Below are 19,211 nucleotides of genomic sequence, written 5' to 3' on the forward strand. Positions count from 1 at the left end.
CACGCCAAGTCCCTCTTCCAGCGTCCTGCCACTACGGTGCCAGTAGCTGAAGGGGCGACCCTGCTGGAACGGACCGAGGGTGAAGACGGCTGTGGTGAGAGATTGGCTTCTCCAGCCCTACGTCCCCCCCCCCCCACCCCGGTCTCCTGCGTGCCTGACCCCCATACTGACAGGGCCTCTGGACCCTTTTGTCCCTGCTAGTCCTAGGCTGGCCCCTGGCTGCCACAGGGCGACATTCTGCTCCCTCTCCTCCCCTCCATAGGACATTGGCACCCTTCTCCCTGACAAGAAGAATGCCTGGGGAGCTGCAGAGGTTCGCACCTAGCTGCCCCTGACGTAGGGGTTATGCAGGCCTCCCACCCTCACAGACCCGGTCTCAGGGTCACCCTCCCTCTTACCGGCCACTGCTTCAGGGCCAGAGGGCCCGCGCCTTGCTGCCCCTGACCCATCACGGGCACCGGTCCAAGGGCAAGGTGGTTGTGGCTGCCGGCCATATGGAGCGCTGTTCTAGGCCAAGGGCCCGCTCCAGGGGTGAAATGGCTGCCGGGTCATCGCTTCCGACAGCGGGTGGGCACCGCGGCCTACAAATGAGCGCTATGCCTCAACAGCCCCCGGCCGACCGTCGGAACATTCCGGTCGGCCGGGCGCCGCAAAATGTTGTTCCCCTCCTGGGCGACACTTCGCGGCAGCGATCCCACTCTATCCGGGTCCCCAGCTCTTCCGGCCCGCGGGGTGGGCACCCGCGGCCGGTATGTGCCGCTCCGTAGGCCCGGCCGGTACTTTAAATACTGTGCGGCCCCGGTCAGCCGGGCGCCGCTAAAAATTTAGACCCCGGCTTCACGGCCTGCTAGGCCGCAAAATTCGGGCCTCTGTTGGAGGGGGCTGGAACTTCTCCGGGCGCGAATCTTCCCGCCTGGAGGTTCCCCCGCCCCCAGAGGATCGCAGTGCCGCCCCCAGGCCGGATCCCTGTTAACCCCTTGGGTACAGGCTGGCTTCCGATGGGCCTGTGTGGCTTTCTGCCTCAGTGAGGCTGGGTTATAATAAATAAATTAAACAAAAAAAAAAAAAAAAAAAAAAGAAATTAAATTATTTATTAATATTACTTGTGGGCTGCGCAGGACACTGCAGCCTCATCTCAGAGTGCTGCCTGTATACATGCCCCCCTTCCATAGGTGGCATGGTGTCGCGCTCCCCGGCTGCGGCGCTACCAGGGTCATTTCCCCTTCTAGGCGGTTTTTTTGCCCTCTCCGCGCTACGGCGCTGGTCAGTGCATGCGGCCTTTTCTGTAGGGTGCCTGCCATGTGCAGGACCCCCCTCCTGGCGGGATACTGCACTCTCCTTAACTGCGGGTTGGTCTTGTGCATGATCGCCCTTTCATTGGCGGCCTACTGCAGTTTCTCCGGATACGGTGCTGGCCATGTGCACGACCACCTTCCATAGGTGGAACACGGCAATTCGTTGCCGGTCATGTGCGTGACCCCTTCCATAGGCGGAACGCTACACTCTCACTGGATTCGTTGCCGATCATGTGCATGACCCCCTTCTTAGGCGGAATATTGCACTCTCATCGGATTCGGTGCTGGCCATGTGCACGACCCCCTTCCTTAGGTGGAACGCCGCACTGTCTCTGGATTCGCTGCCTGCCATAGGCATGACTCCCTTCTGTGGACGGCATTCGGCACTCTCACTGGATTCACTGCCAGCCATGTGCATGACCACCTTCCATAGGCGGTATGATGCACTCTCATTGGATTCACTGCCGGCCTTGGGCATGCCTCCTTCCCTGGTGGCGGCATACATACACTCCCTCGGTCGGTGGTTGTTCTCTCGCCGGTACGTTGTTAGCCAGGTGCATGAACCCTATGCATGGCGGGGTGCTTGCACTCTCTCTGGATCCACTGCCGGCCATATGCATGACCCCTCTTCCGTGGGCGGTGTACGCACTCTCACTGGATTCGCTGCCGGCCATGGGCATGCCTCCTTTAGGTGACATACGCACATTTTCACCGGCTGCTCGCACTCTCCCTGAATGCGATGCTGGCCATGTGCATGGCCCCCCCCCACCCTTCGTGTTCTGGGTGGCATACTACACTCTCACCGGATACATTGCTGGCCTTGAGCATGGCCTTCTAACATGGGTGGAACGCTTGTGTTCCCATTGGATGCGGTGCTGGCCTTGTGCGTGACCACCCCTCATTCCATGGGCGGAATTTTGCACGCTCACGGGATTCAAGGCTGTCCTTGTATGTGCTGTGCTGGACTTGCTCATGTTCCCCCTTCATTGGTGGAGTAGTTGCACTCTCACAAAATTTCGGTGTTGGGTGAATTGTTGCACACTCACTTAATGCTAGGATAGCCCTGTGCATGACCCCCCTTTCACTAGGTGGACCTCCTGCGTTCCTGCTGGATACTGTGTGGCCATGTGCATGGCGCCCTTCTGGGCGAAGTAGGGTATGCCCTACTTCTCTGACGTAGTTACGACCTTGGGCATCACCCCCTTTTTGGGGCGGGCCCTTGCACTCTTGCTGACTGCAGTTTGCCAGGTACATGTCCCCCCCTTTCGAGGAGGTCAGTTTGCGTTCTATCGCATACCTTACTAGTCTTGTGCATAACTCCTTTTCAGTTGCACTTCCGTAGATACTGTGGGACTCTGTGGCTGGCCTTCTTCGCTGAGTGATATTTTTGCAGTGAGCGGACGTTCTTGTGCGTTGTTTGGGCCGTGTATGCCTTCTCGTCCCGTAGGTGGGTTAGCCTTCTCACTGCTTACGGGGCTACTCGTACGTATGCCTCCTTTCCCCCTGCGACATACTTTTTCTCTTGGGAGACGGTGTTTGCAGCAAGCCTTGCACTATTCTCTAAGGAGATCATTCTGTCCACCTGTGTGAGCCTAAGGTGTTGTCCAATAAGCAACAGATGAATACCTTATATTTAAGTAGACGGGCTCTGCTGCTCGCTACTGCACCGAGCTGGGTGGTACTCACTCATTTCGTTGGCCCTTCCGCCCGGGGAGTGTTCGTGGTTCCTAGATACGTACCCATTCGTCCTTCCGCGGCATTGTTTCCCTGCGCTAGTGGTCACATGGTCGAGAGTGCTGTCTGCAGCACCCTTCGCATTTTATGTTGGCTCTGGCAGGACTACGGTCCCCTCGCCTAGTACCTTTTCCTCCTCTTCGGGTGCAGTGTGGTATGATTCTTTCCGGTTGGCGCCCTCGGTGCTTCAGTCTGATCTGCTACCAGGTTCGGGCTGCTCTTCTTGGGAAGGTCACCCAACTTCTCTTGGGTGCTCGCCTACCCAGGTCCGGAGGACCTCCGCCTTGAGTTCTTCAGGGTATTCAAGGCGGTGGACCGGGTGTCTCAGTGTAGCGGTGTGCTGCTTTTGAGCTGTTCTATGGCTTCTCTGTTGCCCACTCCTATGCCGGCCTCTGTCTCGACCGCCTTTTCTCGCCGGTCGGTTTGGCTCCCACTCGGTACAGATCACTCCGATGTGGCTTCTGTTCCGGCCGCGCTTCAGAGGCTGTTCCTTCACTGCCCTTCCCTCGGGGGAGAGCGTGGTTGTTCATGTGGATGGTACTGGTGTTCCCTTTGAGTCCCCCTTGTCCACACTGGTTGTACTAGCTGTGTACCTAGTTACCGGGTCTACGGCGTTCTGTCCTCCCGCTGGGTGCAGATTGCGTTTTTTTTTTTTTTTTTTTTTTTTTTTTGTTTTCAATTCTAGGCAATGTTTCTGCTATGGACTTACCTTCTCGGTAGCTTGGGAGGACTGCCTTTTGCCAAGATTGTCTTCAGATCTCCCACACCGGGACTGTAGTCCGTCTTCCTGTGGTGACTGCATCGGCTTGGGTTTTAGCCTGTCTTGTCCTGGCATCTGGCGGTTGCTGGACGGACCCTTCGGTTCCTGTCCGTTTGTCCTTCTGCTCCCCCACTCAGAGTGGATCCGGGACAACTTGCTCGGGGGCCGGCGGGACCAGTTCTACCGACCGTTCTACCCGTGTTACTGGTCTGCGCCTGATCATTGGGTTTTCACCCTCTTGCCCAGGCGACTCTAGTGGGCTCGCTAGTGTTCGCTCCTGGCCGTGTTTCGTCCAGGATCTGTTGGAGGACTTAGGTTTTTACCTGGGGTTCTGTGGGAAGCTGGGCGTTCCCCCGCTCTTCCTTTCTCTCTCCATGGTTCTGTTTTTCTCCAGTCCGGCCTGGAACTGGGACTGGGACTCTGTCGCTTGAAGTATCAGGTGTCAGCGCTGCCCTTCTTCTTTCAGCGTTCCCCGGCCCTCTGGGCCTGTCTGGACCTTCTTCCGTGGAGCGGCTCTTGGGTTCCTTTGTGCTGCCCTCCGGTACCGCCCTGGGACCTACATACTGGGCTCTTGGCGCTCCAATCTTTCGCTTGGAGCCGTTACAGTGGTTCTCTCTACTCCTTCTGTCCTGTACGGTTGTGTTTCTGTAGCCATCGTGTCTCTGGCGGGTGCCTGAGTGGCGGCCCTTCTTGTTCCGAGCCTTTTGTCTTTCCCCAGGACAGGGCTGTTCTCCATTCCGTCTCTTCCTTCCTTCTGAAGGTGGTGTTTGTCTTTCATTTCGTCGAGGCAGTCGTCCTCCCCTTCCCACCCCCGGGAACGGACACTTCACCGGTTTGGACGTTGTTTGGACCTTGCAGTTTTTTACTTGGAGATCTCCGACTCTTGTCTACGTTCGGCCTCTTGGGTTCCAGGAGGTCCGCGCGAAGGGTTGACGGCATCCAGGGTGGCTTTCCTCCTCTTTCTCAGAGTGGCTATTGCTGTGGTTGCCGCACCAAGGGCAGGGTTCTGCTTTTGGTGTCACCGTTCATTTCACCAGAGCTGTCGGTTCCTCCTGGGTCAGAGGCATTAGGCTTCGGCCATGCATTTGTGCAAGGCGGTCACTTCTTCCTTGCACACCTTACCAGGTTCTACAGGGTGCGTACTCGGGCTTCAGCGTCTGCTGCCTTGGGCCGCCTGGTCTGCAGGCGGCGGTTTCTTGATGCCTTCGGGTGCTTCGCCTTGGTGCTGTGGTCCCTCCCCTCTTGGACTGCTATTGAACGTCCCAAGGTCTTCTGTGTCCCCCAAGGAAACTGGGCGAGAAAACGAGATTTTTGTATAACTTACCAGTAAAATCTCTTTCTCGCTCTTTCCTTGGGGGACACAGCACCCACCCATTCTTTGTTCTTCTCTGCACGGTTTCCGGGTTTGTTTTACCCGTTGGGTAGTTGGCTTGTTGGTTCCACTTTTGGACTTTGCCTTGTTTTCACTACTTGGACACGCAACTGACAGTCTCTCTCTCCAGGCTGAGGGTATAGCTGTGGAGGAGGGGCTAACAGTTCTTACTTAGTGTCACGCCTCCTAGGGAGATGAGCTATACCCAAGGTCTTCTGTGTCCCCCAAGGAAAGAGCGAGAAAGAGATTTTACTGGTAAGTTATACAAAATCTCGTTTTTATAAACTTTTTTTCCTCCCTCAAGGAGACTTTAACAAGTGATTGTTAGATCTCTCATCCCTTAGTCTTCTCTGAATTAACATTGCAGCCTATGGAAGTTGCCCTGTCACCTGCAGGTCTCCATAGGAATTATTGCTGTAGTAGCCTGGGATCCTTCAGAAGAACTGAGGCTGCTACAAGGAAAAAAAAATGTCTCCCCCTCCCAAATTGACTATGGGATCTGAGCACTAAAATGAGCAGTGATGGTCGTTATGTTGAGCACAAACATCAGCTATGTCCACTCCAGAGCGGGCGCCATCTTTAAAGACCCAATAAGTGCTGTACATGTATGATGCTGGTTGGGATAAACATTTTTTGCATAAATAATAATTTGTTATATTTTGATGGAAAAAAAGTTTTTGTATGTGCTGACACCTAGTGGGCAAAATATATACAAGAAAATAATAATTAATATCTTTTTTTTTTTTTTTTTTTTATTGTACATTTTATAAAAACTGCAGTGTGCCTGGCTTATAAATCCTATTTTCAAACATCTCTTCACCAAATTCTGTGTTAATAAATGGAGTCCCTTTATAGGACCATCACCTGTTCCATGAAGCAGAGGCTGTGGCAGCTCTTCTCTGGGAGGTCATGTCCTGCCTTAGGAAGCAGTCACACAACTAAGTGTTTTGTGGTTCGCAAACTCGGCATCCGCCAAACACAGATACCGGCCAAGTGCATCATGGTGTGGCTCCATTGACTTCAAAGGATCCATGCTCCGCATGTTGTGGCGAAGTATAGTATGTGTCCTATCTTTTGTGCAGTGACCACACGGATGCAGAAGCGCACAATGTGGCCGGTCCATTCATTTCTACGGGCGTTCCGGAGATAGAGTACAGTGCCCGGATATCTCCGGAACTCCCATAGAAATGAATGGAACAGCCACATGTATGTGCAACCGGCCACTCCATTCAATTCAGAGGGGGTATAGCGCCCCCCGTCCTTGTGATCGGTAGTGGTCACAGCAGTAGGGCTCCCATTGATCTGATAGATATCCCCTATCCTGTGGATAGGGGGATAACTTTAACCAGAATACCCCTTTTAGGTGGTGTGAACGCCCCCTTACACAGACAGGTATTTGATTTAAGGGAAAGTGTGAAATGCTTACTTTCCCCTGTGGCGGCGCTGTTGAGTAATTGAACATCTGCTGCCCTGTTCTCCCTCAGATTACAGCTGATCGCTGACACCCTGAGAATAGCTTCTTACCAGGGGATCCTTCTAACAAATAGATTGTGTGTGGTAGAACGTATTTTCGCAGGGTCCCTCTTTTGTCAAGGTTAGACTGACTATCGTTTCTTCAGCAAGGAAAGCCGGTTACTGTGTTTGTAGTCTCGTATCTGACTGTACCTTCTACACGGGCAGTGCGTCCCTAAGCCAATGAATCCTTACATTTTTAGTGTTGTCATTAGACCAGACTTTGCCTCCTCTGATGTCGTTTTCTTCCTCTTTCACAGATTCCCTCTCCAGCAAGAGAGCGGGCAGACGGTGGAGTGCACAGTCGCACAATACTTCAAGGATAGACACAAACTAGTATTACGCTACCCCCATCTTCCATGTTTACAGGTCGGGCAGGAGCAGAAACATACGTACCTCCCTCTAGAGGCAAGCATCCGGGAATCAATGTCTGTCTTTCTAGAAGTACCTGGTGCACACAATCTGACAACTCTGCTGTTTCATCATTCCCTCCCCATGGGGCAGTTTCTGACATCTGTACACAACTAAAATAACTCAATGGGTGGTTTCACGCTGTATTTTAAATTTATTTTTTTGGCAGATGCTACAGGGCGGCAATAGGGAATTTTAAAATGCCCTACAATCGGTGCAAGCCTAAACACCATGTGTAAAATTTAGAATACATGTATTTTCTATATTTGCAGCTCTTTTTCTGCCATTATTTTACTGCTGTAGTTCAGTTACCTCTAAGCGCTCTAAATGGTGAATGTGTGTTTCTTGTTTATTTTATTTTTCCAGTACGGCATTCACCGCACAGGAATTTTTAAAAACATTTACCTGATAGGTTTGTTTTATTTGTAATATATTTTATATGTAAAATAGGGAAAAGGAGGGGTCATATAACCTATAAAATGTTGCCTCACCGGTGCAGCGATCAGCATTGATTTGCATCACCTGAGGGGTTAAATGGGTATTACTATCCCAGACAATGGGGGCATATCGCTAGGACACGCACCTATAATGAGAACGGAGTGGGGAGAGGACCCCAGATTTCCCGGGGTCCGTCCACCACCGAGCGTTGCTCCCATAGAAGTGAATTGGAGCGTACTGTGCATGCACGGCCCAGGCTCCCATTTATTTCTATGGGGCTGACGGCTCAGCTATTTTCCACGGCCCCATAGAAATGAATGGAGGGCTTCCTTCGCTTGCGGGGCCCCGTTCTCGATATAGGTGTGGGTCCCACTGCTATCAGACAATGGGGGCATATCCTAGCGATATGCCTCCATTGTCTGAGATGGGACATCCCCTTTGAGTGACAGAGTTTGGCGGGATTGACGTTCCTTATCAGTGTGGCCAGGTGCCTGCTGTTTGCAGCAGCCCACTCCATACATTTCCTCAACCACCATTACATAAAAGTACGTCCCATGGTTGAAAGGGTTAAAGTATACATTTGTGTCGAGCACAACATTTAAACTAACAGCGCGTGAGGGTGGTTTGGAATGGAAAGGGTTCACTTTTAGATAGGTCTATAGGTGTGTTGTTGCATGTCGACCTCTGTCCTATCAACACTTCCAGAGTCTTTCCATTCTTGTCTTTTCTCCTGTTTCGATTGCTCTTGTCTAAGACGCTGCTTTCTCTTCCCGTTAGGTATGCAACATAGTGGCGGGACAAAGGTGCATTAAAAAACTGACTGACAATCAAACCTCCACTATGATTCGAGCAACAGCCCGATCTGCTCCAGATCGCCAAGAAGAGATCAGTAAATTGGTAAGAGATTATTGAAAGATCCCCAACCAAAATATGGATGTTTAATATTCTCCAGAATGTGTTCCCAAGGACACAAAAAACTTGCATTGAATCTGCACCTGAAATCTTTCCTGAGCTTGGCCAGCTGCAGAAGTGAATGCGCTGACCAGTGTCCTCTATGTTCAGGTCCTGATTTCAGGATGTCCCATAGATGGTCAGTACTTGGTGTGCATTTACACCTTGTGGTTACATAAACACATTTTGTCCGCGGTGCACGGCTGCGCCCTTAGGAAGTGCTGACATCTGACCGGTTACTGGAGGAATGAAGTTGAGAAACACTTTCTGTACAGCCACCTCTAGGAGAACTACAGGGTCTGGACGTGATCGGGAAGCGGCCATGTTGCTTACTGATCACTTGGTGCTGGTTAGCAGCAGGAGTTGATGGCTGTTAGGATACCTCGGTCAGCTCTGCAGAGTATTTCAGCAGGCATTTACAAATCGTCAGCAAAGAAGCCTGCTGGAGTACACCGGATCCATGCACTGCTGGACCCCATCAGTTATAATGGGATCCAGTGGAGATCCAATCGCTTCCCAATATAAATAAATGCCGGGTCTTAACTCAAAGAGCCTGACAGATTTGTAAGTGCAGATGTGAACATGCCCTAACTAGGTCTTAAAGACCAAAAAAACACCAGAGTGAGCCCAAACCTCCCCTGTAACCTGTTCCTGGTAACCCTAACTTTACATCTCCTAGGTTATGAAGGCTATGAACACGTTCGGGGGATTTATTTATTTTTTATTTTTTTAGATTGCATTTTACTTTGATCTAACAATATATATTTTTTAATTGGTCGTTACAGCTTGTAAACACATCTAACCCAGATTATCAGTTTGATAAGAATTTAGCTATAATGAGTGTTTGAGGTTTCAGGAATTCAAGGGCTTCGCGTGCGTGCGCCGTCAGAGTGGCGTTGTGACGGGAGTCAGTGTAAAACTGAAAATGGCAGTCTGCAGAGACTGTGAAACATAACCTTTCAGGTCAAAAACAGCTGAAAATGTTTAGTCAAATGAAGAAAAATATTTTCGCCTCTGAAAAATAAAAATAAAACCTAAAAAAGATGTCCCTGAAGATCTTCATAGCCTTTAACCCTTTGGGAGGAGGTTTTTGTGTTTTTCATTTTTTCCTCACTGGTTTCATGAGGCCATAACGTTGTTTTTATTTTTCTGTTCACACAGTCGTATAAGGGATTGTGTTTTTTGCGGGATAAGTTGTACTTTTTAATGCCACCTTTCAATATGGAATACAGTGTAGTGGTAAGCGGGAAAATAATTGGGTGAAATTAGAAAGAAAAAAAATACTCGGTTAAGCCAGTTTTATGGGTTTTGTCCCTACAGCATTCTCTATGCGGAAAAACTGACCTGTGCTAGTTATTCTCTGGGTCAGTACGATTACGATGCCGTGTTTTTTGTGCTTTTAATAACAGAAAACATAAACTTAAAAAAAAAAATATATATATAAATTTTATTTTTATTATTGCCATATTCTGACCCCCATAACTTTATTTTTATTTTGTAATAGTTATTTCTACTGGGCTGTGTCGGGGCTTATTTTTTGCAGGACAGTATGTAGTTTTCATTGATAACGTTTTGAAGTGAGTTTTTTTAATCACCTTTTATTACATTTTTCTGGGTAGGAGAAGCGAATAAAAATAGTGAATCTGCCAATTTGATGCTTTTTTTCCCCCCCCCATAACTTCCTTCACCGTATGGGATAAATAGTTTTATATTTTAATAGTATGCAGCGGAGCGGTTCCCATGATGTTTATTTTATTTTTTTTGTTCTAGGGGAGGGGGGTGATAGATAGAGATAAAAAAAATCTCAGAGTTAGCATACGAAAATGCTAACTCTGAGATAAAAGGGTTAAAAGAAAAAATGACGGATCTGGAAGACAGATCGCGCAGAAATAACGTAAAAATAAGAGGACTACCTGAAGAAGTTGAACCCTCCAATTTTAGAAAATTACATACAACAACTTATCAAATCAATCCTGCCAACACGTGACAACAGCTGCTCATAATGGACCGAGCATATTGGATGCCAAAATCTAAATCTGCGCCTCCAAATGCTCCAAGACATGTACTAACCAGAATACGTTTTTATCACATAAAAGACCAACTTCTAGGATCAGATCGCCGCCACTCTCATAGAAAATGTATTTTCTTGTCTGCAATTACGTAAAAGAATAGGACATGTTCTATTTTTTTACGGATATGCAGACAGCACATTCCGGCCCCATTAAAAATAAATGGTTCTGCAAAATTGTGGAACTGATGCGGACCCATTTTGTGGACGTGTGAATGGACCCTTATACTGATTTTTCTAATTCTGTGTGACCTTACTGCTACAGAATCAGAGACCTAAAGCTGTCGGCGTGATTCTGTAGCAATAAGGTCATGCACATAGCATTATAAATCAGTATAATGCCGCGCTCCTGCAAGACTAGCAGTGTCCAGAACGGAGGGTCGGGCACGCACGCGGAGCACGGCACACCCTCAGTTCTCACAAATATTACAATACTTTATATGGTTTATGGTTGTAGTGAGAAAAAACAGCTTCTGATTTCCAGTTCTTGTATTAGTTGTCCCCTGTTGTCCTGCTGTGGCTGCTCCTGAAGCTGCTGGGACATTTTGTCTATTGCGATTGCCCATCACATCAATAAGGATCCCTTCCCATGACGTCCATACTCTCTGATGGGTTGTGTACATGGGCAAACCCTAAACAGAATTTCCTTTTCGGGAAAAGGTATTTGCTTGAATTCTGCAGTAACAAAATCTTCATCAAATTGTGTGGATTTTATTACAGAATTTCTCCTGGAAATGTTGCAGGTTTTGTTGCTAAATTTTGTCCAGTGTTTGGATGATATTTTTTAATAATTTTTTTTTTTACTCACTTTGTAAATGTATTTGCTGTGGATTTTTCTGCACACAAATCTGCTGCATATTCAACATATGTGGCCCATACCCTGAACTATTTTGCAAAATGAGTGCGGATAATTCATGTATTGAGGTTACAGCTATTGGGCGATATCGTTTATTTAGGGAAAAATCACGTGAATGTAAATTGAGATCCAAGTATGAAAGAGTTTGTTGAATTGAGCAGAAATGTAACCAGTCTTGATTTTTGTGTCTTTCAGATGCGTAGTGCAAGCTTCAATACTGATCCCTTTGTCCGTGAGTTTGGGATTATGGTGAAAGACGACATGACCGATGTCACCGGCAGAGTCCTTCAACCTCCTTCAATCCTTTACGGAGGCAGGGTATGGGAAGAGCCAAATGCTCCCTTGGTAGACATCTCCATGGTTCTTGATCTCTTTTTCTGTGTCTTGTTATGTTTGTCTTGGCTGTGCTTTGCATATTGGAAAGACATAGAGTATTACGCCTGTGTGAAAGGAAATCCTCTCGTGTAAATGCCGGGCAATGAGAAATGTTCCACTGAAGGGAGAATTTCTTGGAATGTTAAATTGTTGCTCTAGGGGAAACTTGAGGGCGAGGGGCAACCGTGTTAATTGCTAGCAACTTCCTCTGTGGAACTAAGATAAGCTTAAAGGGAATCTGTCACCTAGAGAATCGATATTGTACCAAAAGTATGCCCTTATAGTACTTCATACCTTCTTTCCATATGTTTTTCTTTGGAACTTGTATTATATCTTCATAAAATCCACCTTAATCCATATGCAAATAGGGCAGTATTTTCATTCAAAGGTGCCCAGGAACGCCCCCATCGAGTGCACTCACCCACCCCCTTACAGAGCCCAAGCATGCCTCTCTCCCCACTCATACACTACTCCCCCAGCACCGCCGTTGCCGCCCCCACTTAGTCACTAGCAGCCGATAACCCTGCCCACCCTTTCCCTTCAGCATTGCCTACAGGCACAGCGACAAACACTGCTTGCGCTCTTCCAGATCAACTGATGGCAACTGTTTCACTGGGCACGCGCCGAGCCCAGTGACGTTTTCAGCGCATGCCCAATGAAACGGTTGATGCTGATGTCATCAGTTGATCTGGAAGAGCACAGGCAGTGTTCAGCACTGTGCCTGTTGACTATGTTGAAGGGAAAGGGTGGGCGGTGTTATTATCGGCTAGTGACTAAGTGGGGGCGGCAACGGCGGTGCGGGGGGAGGAATGTATGAGCGGGGACAGAGAGGCGTGGTTGGGCTCTGTAGGGGGCGGGCCTGGGCACCATAGTGCCTCATCAGCATATGGATTATTTATATATATATATACTCCAAAGGAAAACCTATGGTAAGAAGGTATGAAGTACTAGAAGAGCATACTTTTGGTTTAATATCAATTATCTAGGTGGCAGATTCCCTTAACCCTAAGTTCACACCTGAGCGTTTTACAGCGCGTTCAAACGCGCTGTAAAACGCTCAACACATGAAAACCAATGCTTCCCTATGGGAATGGTTCTCACCTGGGCGTTTTACAGCGCGTACGATCGCGCTGTAAAACGCCCGACGCATAATCAAGTACTTGAGCTTCTTTGGGGCGTTTTGACGCGCGTTTGTGGCCATAGGACACTGCAGTCAATCACACAAACGCGCGTTTACTATTACAAAAAACGCGCGTTTGAGAAACGCTCAGGTGTGAAAGCAGGGTAAAGGGGTTTCCCAGGACTAGAGGATGCGTGGCCTGTCATTAGGATAGACCGCCACTAACAGTTCTGTGGGGGTCTGATTCTCGGTGACCCCTCCAACCAGTTGTATGGAGCAGCCATGGTGTTCCCTGCCCCATACACCGGCATGCTGTACATTAGCAGCTCTGCTGAATATTGCAGCTTTGTCCCAGTCCCTTGAATACCCAGTACAGCTGTCATTAACCCTTTGGCTACCGAAGGTTTTTGCGTTTAACTTTGATTATTTTTTTTTTTTTTCCAGTCACATAGCTGTATGTGGGCTTATTTTTTGCAGGGCAAGTTGTACCTTCTAATGCCACTATTAATTATGGCATAAAATGTTGTGTGAAGCGGTAAAAAATTCCAAATAAGGTGGAATTGGAAAAAAGGCAATCCCTCCGCTGTTTTACGGGTTTTGTTTACGGCAAAACTGACCTGTGCCCTTCATTTTCTGGGTCAGTACGATTACAACGATACCCCATATGTATAAGTTCTTCATGTCTAAATAGTGTAAAAATAAATTTAAACTTTGAGAATTTTTTATAACTTATTTTATACTTATGACTACTGAGCTGTTTAGGGGCTCATTTTTTGCGGAACAATCTGTACTTTTAATTGATACCATTTTGGGGTAAGCGTTACTTTTTGATCACATTTTATTACTTTTTTTGGGTAAGGGAAGCAATGAAAAAATGGCAAATCGGCCAGTTTGACCCTTTTTTCCGTTACGCCATTCGCTGTATTGGAATTGTTTTTCCCTATTTTAATAGTATGGGCATTTTTGGTCGCAATGGTAGCCATGATGTTTATATTTTTTGTTATTTATTTTTTAATTATATGGAAAATTATTTAAACTTTTATATATTTTTTTAGATCATTGTGTGCCTCATATAAGAGCTTATCAATTTTTTTTTTTTCTTAATTTTAAATTTTGGTTTATCAGGAATTTATTAGCTTATTTTGCTCATTTCTTATCCTGGCCTGCCACCTGGTGGCCAACATATGAATAGCAGTTTAAATACTGTTAGCCTACTCAGTAAGGTTACTAGTATTCAGAGCAACTACCTATTCCCGGATTGGACACACGGGGCACAAGTAGGAAGCCCGGAAGCGCGAGCTTCAGGGTTTTTGCGCATTTAGGTGCCGTGATCTCACGTGATTTCATTCTACAGCATTTAATTACCACGATTGGCATTATTGCCGATCACGGTAAATAAGCGCAGGTCTCTGCTGTATGAAATAGCAGAGATCTGCCGGCCATGACACCCGGTGCACGTGCGAGCGGGAGTCATGTTTACACATCGCACCAGCACCGTACGGTGCTGGTAGCCTAAGGGTTAAATGTACGGTGTGCAGGTTTACTGAGCAATGTGAACAGTGTGGTCCCCATCAAACAGCTGATCACCGGGGTTACTGGGAACTGGACGCCCACAGTTCTGATATTCATGGCCTATTCGGATTGTAGTCCTGGAAGATCCCTTTGATGTAGAACCCCAAATGCCACTTCTTGCTGCGGCTTATTTGGATTAGTGCTGGATCATGCACTCACTTAGGCCTCATGGGCACAGCTGTTTTGGTCCGCGTCCGGTCCCTTATTTTTTGTGGATTTCACCTGGACCTGTTGAATCCTATGGGTCCACAAAATATGCAGACAGCACACGGACGTTATCTGTGTGCTGTCCACATCTATGCGGCCGTTCCACAAATTATAGAGCGTCCTTTTTCTTGTCTGTTTGGCTGACCAGATTAGGCAGTTCTGTTGGGTAAGTGCGTCATACACACAGTTGAGATCTGTAATTTGCAGCCCAGTTGTGTGCATGAGCCCTTACCAGTAAACTTATGCTTACATGTGTCAGCCAATCTGAGCACACAGAGCTTGCAGTGTAAAGCATGGGGGAAGAGCAGAGCAGTAGCTGTTGTCATTTGCGGTTCTTTGTAAATGTTTATAGGGGATCATTTTAGATGTTTTAATTTTATTCACAACCTTTATTTGCAGGAGGTTTTGCCCCGTGCATCTGGGGGCATAATAAATAATAATAAAACAAGTAAAATAGAAGTTAACCCCTTCCTGATAAACGACCTACTACTACATAATGGGAACCTCTGCGTTCCCGCAATTTGACGTAATAGTATGTCATGGTGATCGTGTGGGCCCTGGCGCCCCTGCTGTATTCGCCGGCATCGCTGTAAAAACCAATGCCGGCTGATTAACTCCTTCTATGCTGCTGACCGCGACATAGAAAGGGGTTTGTGTCGGCTGAGTGAGCGCATCGACAAGGCAGCCTGATGCCTTACATGGCATCGGGACCTGCCTTCTACGGGTGCCAAGGAGGTCCGGCCTCAGGCCCGTCTCCTAGGCAACCTGTCTCCTAGGCCCGTCTCCTAGGCAACCTGTCCGCCCTCAGGCCCGTCTCCTAGGCAACCTGTCCGCCCTCAGGCCCGTCTCCTAGGCAACCTGTCCGCCCTCAGGCCCGTCTCCTAGGCAACCTGTCCGCCCTCAGGCCCGTCTCCTAGGCAACCTGTCCGCCCTCAGGCCCGTCTCCAAGGCAACCTGTCCGCCCTCAGGCCCGTCTCCAAGGCAACCTGTCCGCCCTCAGGCCCGTCTCCAAGGCAACCTGTCCGCCCTCAGGCCCGTCTCCAAGGCAACCTGTCCGCCCTCAGGCCCGTCTCCAAGGCAACCTGTCCGCCCTCAGGCCCGTCTCCAAGGCAACCTGTCCGCCCTCAGGCCCGTCTCCAAGGCAACCTGTCCGCCCTCAGGCCCGTCTCCAAGGCAACCTGTCCGCCCTCAGGCCCGTCTCCAAGGCAACCTGTCCGCCCTCAGGCCCGTCTCCAAGGCAACCTGTCCGCCCTCAGGCCCGTCTCCAAGGCAACCTGTCCGCCCTCAGGCCCGTCTCCAAGGCAACCTGTCCGCCCTCAGGCCCGTCTCCAAGGCAACCTGTCCGCCCTCAGGCCCGTCTCCAAGGCAACCTGTCCGCCCTCAGGCCCGTCATATCATGATCCACACTATCTGATAAACACCATTAAAAAAAGTGTAAAAAATGCAATTTTTGTCACCTTACATCACAAAAAGTGCAACACCAAGCGATCAAAAAGGCGTATGTCCCACAAAATGGTATCAATAAGTCACCTCATCCCCCAAAAAATTTGCCCCTACCGAAGACAATTGCCCCAAAAAATGAAAAAAACTATAGCTCTCAGAAAATGGAGACACTAAAACATCATAATTATTTTTTTGTTTCAAAACTGCTAGTATTGTGCTAAAGTGAAATACATAAAAAAATATATTTATACATATTAGGTATCGCCACGTCCATACCAACTAGGTCTATAAAAATATCACATGACCTAACCCCTCAGGTGAACATCGTAAAAATAAAAAATCTGTAAAGACATTTTTGTCACATTACATCACAAAAATTGCAATAGCAAGTGATCAAAAAGGCGTATGCCCCCTCAAAATAGTACCAGACAGTCACCTTATCCCGCAAAAAGAGACCCTACCTAAGAGAATTAGTCAAAAAATAAAAAAGCCATGGCTCTCAGACGATGGATACACTAAAATATCATTATTTCGGTTTCAAAAATGCTATTATTGTGTAAAACTTAAATAAGAAAAAGTAGACATATTGTGTTGTATTGCCATGTGCATAACTATCTGCTCTATAAAAATGTACCCAAAAATGGTACCAATAAAAACATCAACTCTTCCTGCAAAAAAAAAACGAGCCCTTGCACAAGACAATCGGCAGAAAAAAGAAATAAAAAATAGGGCGTTCAGAAAATGGAGATACAAAAACCTAATTTTTGTTTTCAAAAATGCTTTATGTAAAACTGAAACAAACATAGAAAGTAGACATATATTTTATATTATTGCGTCCGTAACAACCTGCTCTATAAAAATAGCACATGATCTAACCTGTCAGATGAACGTTGTTAAAAATAAGAACTGTGCCAAAACATCCATTTTTTTTTTGGTATACCTTGCCTCATAAAAAACAATATAGAGCAATAAAAAATCATATGTACCCCAATAAAACTGGCACCTTATCCCTTTAGTTTCCACAATGTGATCACTTTTTGAGTTTCTACTGTAGGGGTGCATCAGGGGGCCTTTAACCCCTTAAGGACAGGGCCATATTTCACCTTAAAGGGAACCTGTTATGTGGATATTTGATTATAATCTAATTATAAACAATCATTAACTACTAAAAAGTGCCTTAGATGTATTCACTTACTGGTGTGACAGATGGTTACCTCATAATATACACACAAAGACGCCGCATGCTAATGAGCTGATTTGAGTCCAGCGTGATGTCATTGAGTCCAGCGTTTATTTAATTCAGAGCTATAGCAACTCCCCTGCCCACCTGTTGCTAAATCATATGGAAAATAACTGTTAGGCCTATTGCACACGGCCGTTTTTTTTTTTCCGTTTACTGGCCGTTTTTTGCGTTCCGTATACGGAACCATTCAATTCAATGGTTCCGCAAAAAAACGGAATGTACTCCATATGCATTCCGTTTCCGTTTTTCCGTTCCGTTTTAACATAGAACATGTCCTATTATTGCCCGCAAATCACAGTCCGTGGCTCCATTCAAGTCAATGGATCCGCAAAAAAAACGGAACACATACGGAAATGCATCCGTATGTCTTCCGTTTCCGTTCCGTTTTTTCCTGAACCATCTATTGAAAATGTTATGCCCAGCCCAATTTTATCTATGTAATTACTGTATACTGTATATGCCATACGGAAAAACGGAACGGAACAGAAACGGAAACACAACGGAAACAAAAAAACGGAACAACGGATCCATGAAAAACGGACCGCAAAACACTGAAAAAGCCATACGGTCGTGTGCAATAGGCCTTAATCAGCAGCAGGTGGGCGGGGAGAGTCAGGAGCTCATGAATATTCAGGACTCATCATTATCCGCTGGAGCTTTTCAATACAAGATGTTGGCAGATTGACTGGGTCAATTAAAGAAAGTGACCCAGCATTTTGCTAAGAGAATCAGTCACTTATTTATGTTGCCCTTAGTTAGGACACCATCAAACTAATGACGGGTTCCCTTTAAGGACCAGGCTCTTTTTTTTTTTTTTTTTTTTTAATCATCACATGTTGTACTTCATGACACTGGTAAAATGGAGTCCAAAAAATTCATGACCCCATTTTAGAAACTACACCCCTCAAGGTATTCAAAACTGATTTTACAAACTTTGTTAACCCTTTAGGTGTTCCACAAGAATTAATGGAAAATAGAGACAATTTCACTTTTTTGGCAGATTCTCCATTTGAATCCATTTTTTCCAGTTACAAAGCAAGGGTTAACAGCTAAACAAAATTCTATATTTATGGCCCTGATTCTGTATTTTACATACCCATATGTGGTTGTAAACTGCTGTACGGGCACACGGCAGGGCGCAGAAGGAAAGGAATGGAATGCCATACGGTTTTTGGAAGGCAGATTTTGCTTGGTTGGTTTTTTGACACCATGTCCGATTTGAAGCCCCCCTGATGCACCCCTAGAGTAGAAACTCCCAAAAAGTGACCCCATTTTGGAAACCACGGGATAGGGTGGCAGTTTTGTTGGTACTATTTTAGAGTACATATCAGGGCTCCAGATGGCGACCAAAATGGTCGCCAATGCGACTTAGAATTTGCAAATGGCGACAAGACTTTTTAGTCTTGTCGCCATTTGCGACTAGACCCGCCGCCGCAGCTCTGCAGTTGAATACAGCGGCGGGGCACAGGAGATGATAGTTCTCTGCCCGCCGCCGATGTTCTTCTCAGCAGCGCAGAGGAGAAGGAGTCTTTCCCCCCCCCCCCCCCCCCCTGTGCTGCCGCCAATAAGAAGAGACAGGAGGAGGAGGGGAGGGGCTGTGGCCACTGCGCCACCAATGAAGATAACTGACCTGTTAATACAAATACAGGAGGCGGGTGCCGGAATCAAATAGCAGTCACCTGACCCCTATAACAGGGAGCAGTACCTGAAGGGTTAACTGCAGCGGATCGCAGCTCCCTGTCATAGAGGTCGGATGCCGGTGTTTGATTCCGGCACCTGCCTCCTGTATTTGTATTAACAGGTCAGTTATCTTCGTTGGTGGCGCAGTGCGTCCCCCCAACAACCCAGTATAAT

At 47.3% G+C, this 19,211-nt stretch overlaps 1 protein-coding gene across 2 annotated transcripts in view; it reads left to right on the forward strand.

Annotated features, from left to right (window-relative positions):
* The window catches only part of AGO2 (argonaute RISC catalytic component 2), a 91,441-nt gene that overhangs the window by 55,697 nt on the left and 16,533 nt on the right, over positions 1 to 19,211 (forward strand). The window contains exons 8-10 of one of the 2 annotated variants that reach the window (XM_044292805.1): positions 6,934 to 7,081; positions 8,300 to 8,419; positions 11,593 to 11,742. In XM_044292805.1, the coding sequence (XP_044148740.1) occupies positions 6,934 to 7,081; positions 8,300 to 8,419; positions 11,593 to 11,742 (418 nt within the window). The remainder of the gene's footprint in view (positions 1 to 6,933; positions 7,082 to 8,299; positions 8,420 to 11,592; positions 11,743 to 19,211) is intronic. The other variant, XM_044292806.1, reaches the window with a different exon arrangement.

Source organism: Bufo gargarizans, chromosome 5, assembly GCF_014858855.1.
Source record: "Bufo gargarizans isolate SCDJY-AF-19 chromosome 5, ASM1485885v1, whole genome shotgun sequence".
NCBI lineage: Eukaryota > Metazoa > Chordata > Amphibia > Anura > Bufonidae > Bufo > Bufo gargarizans.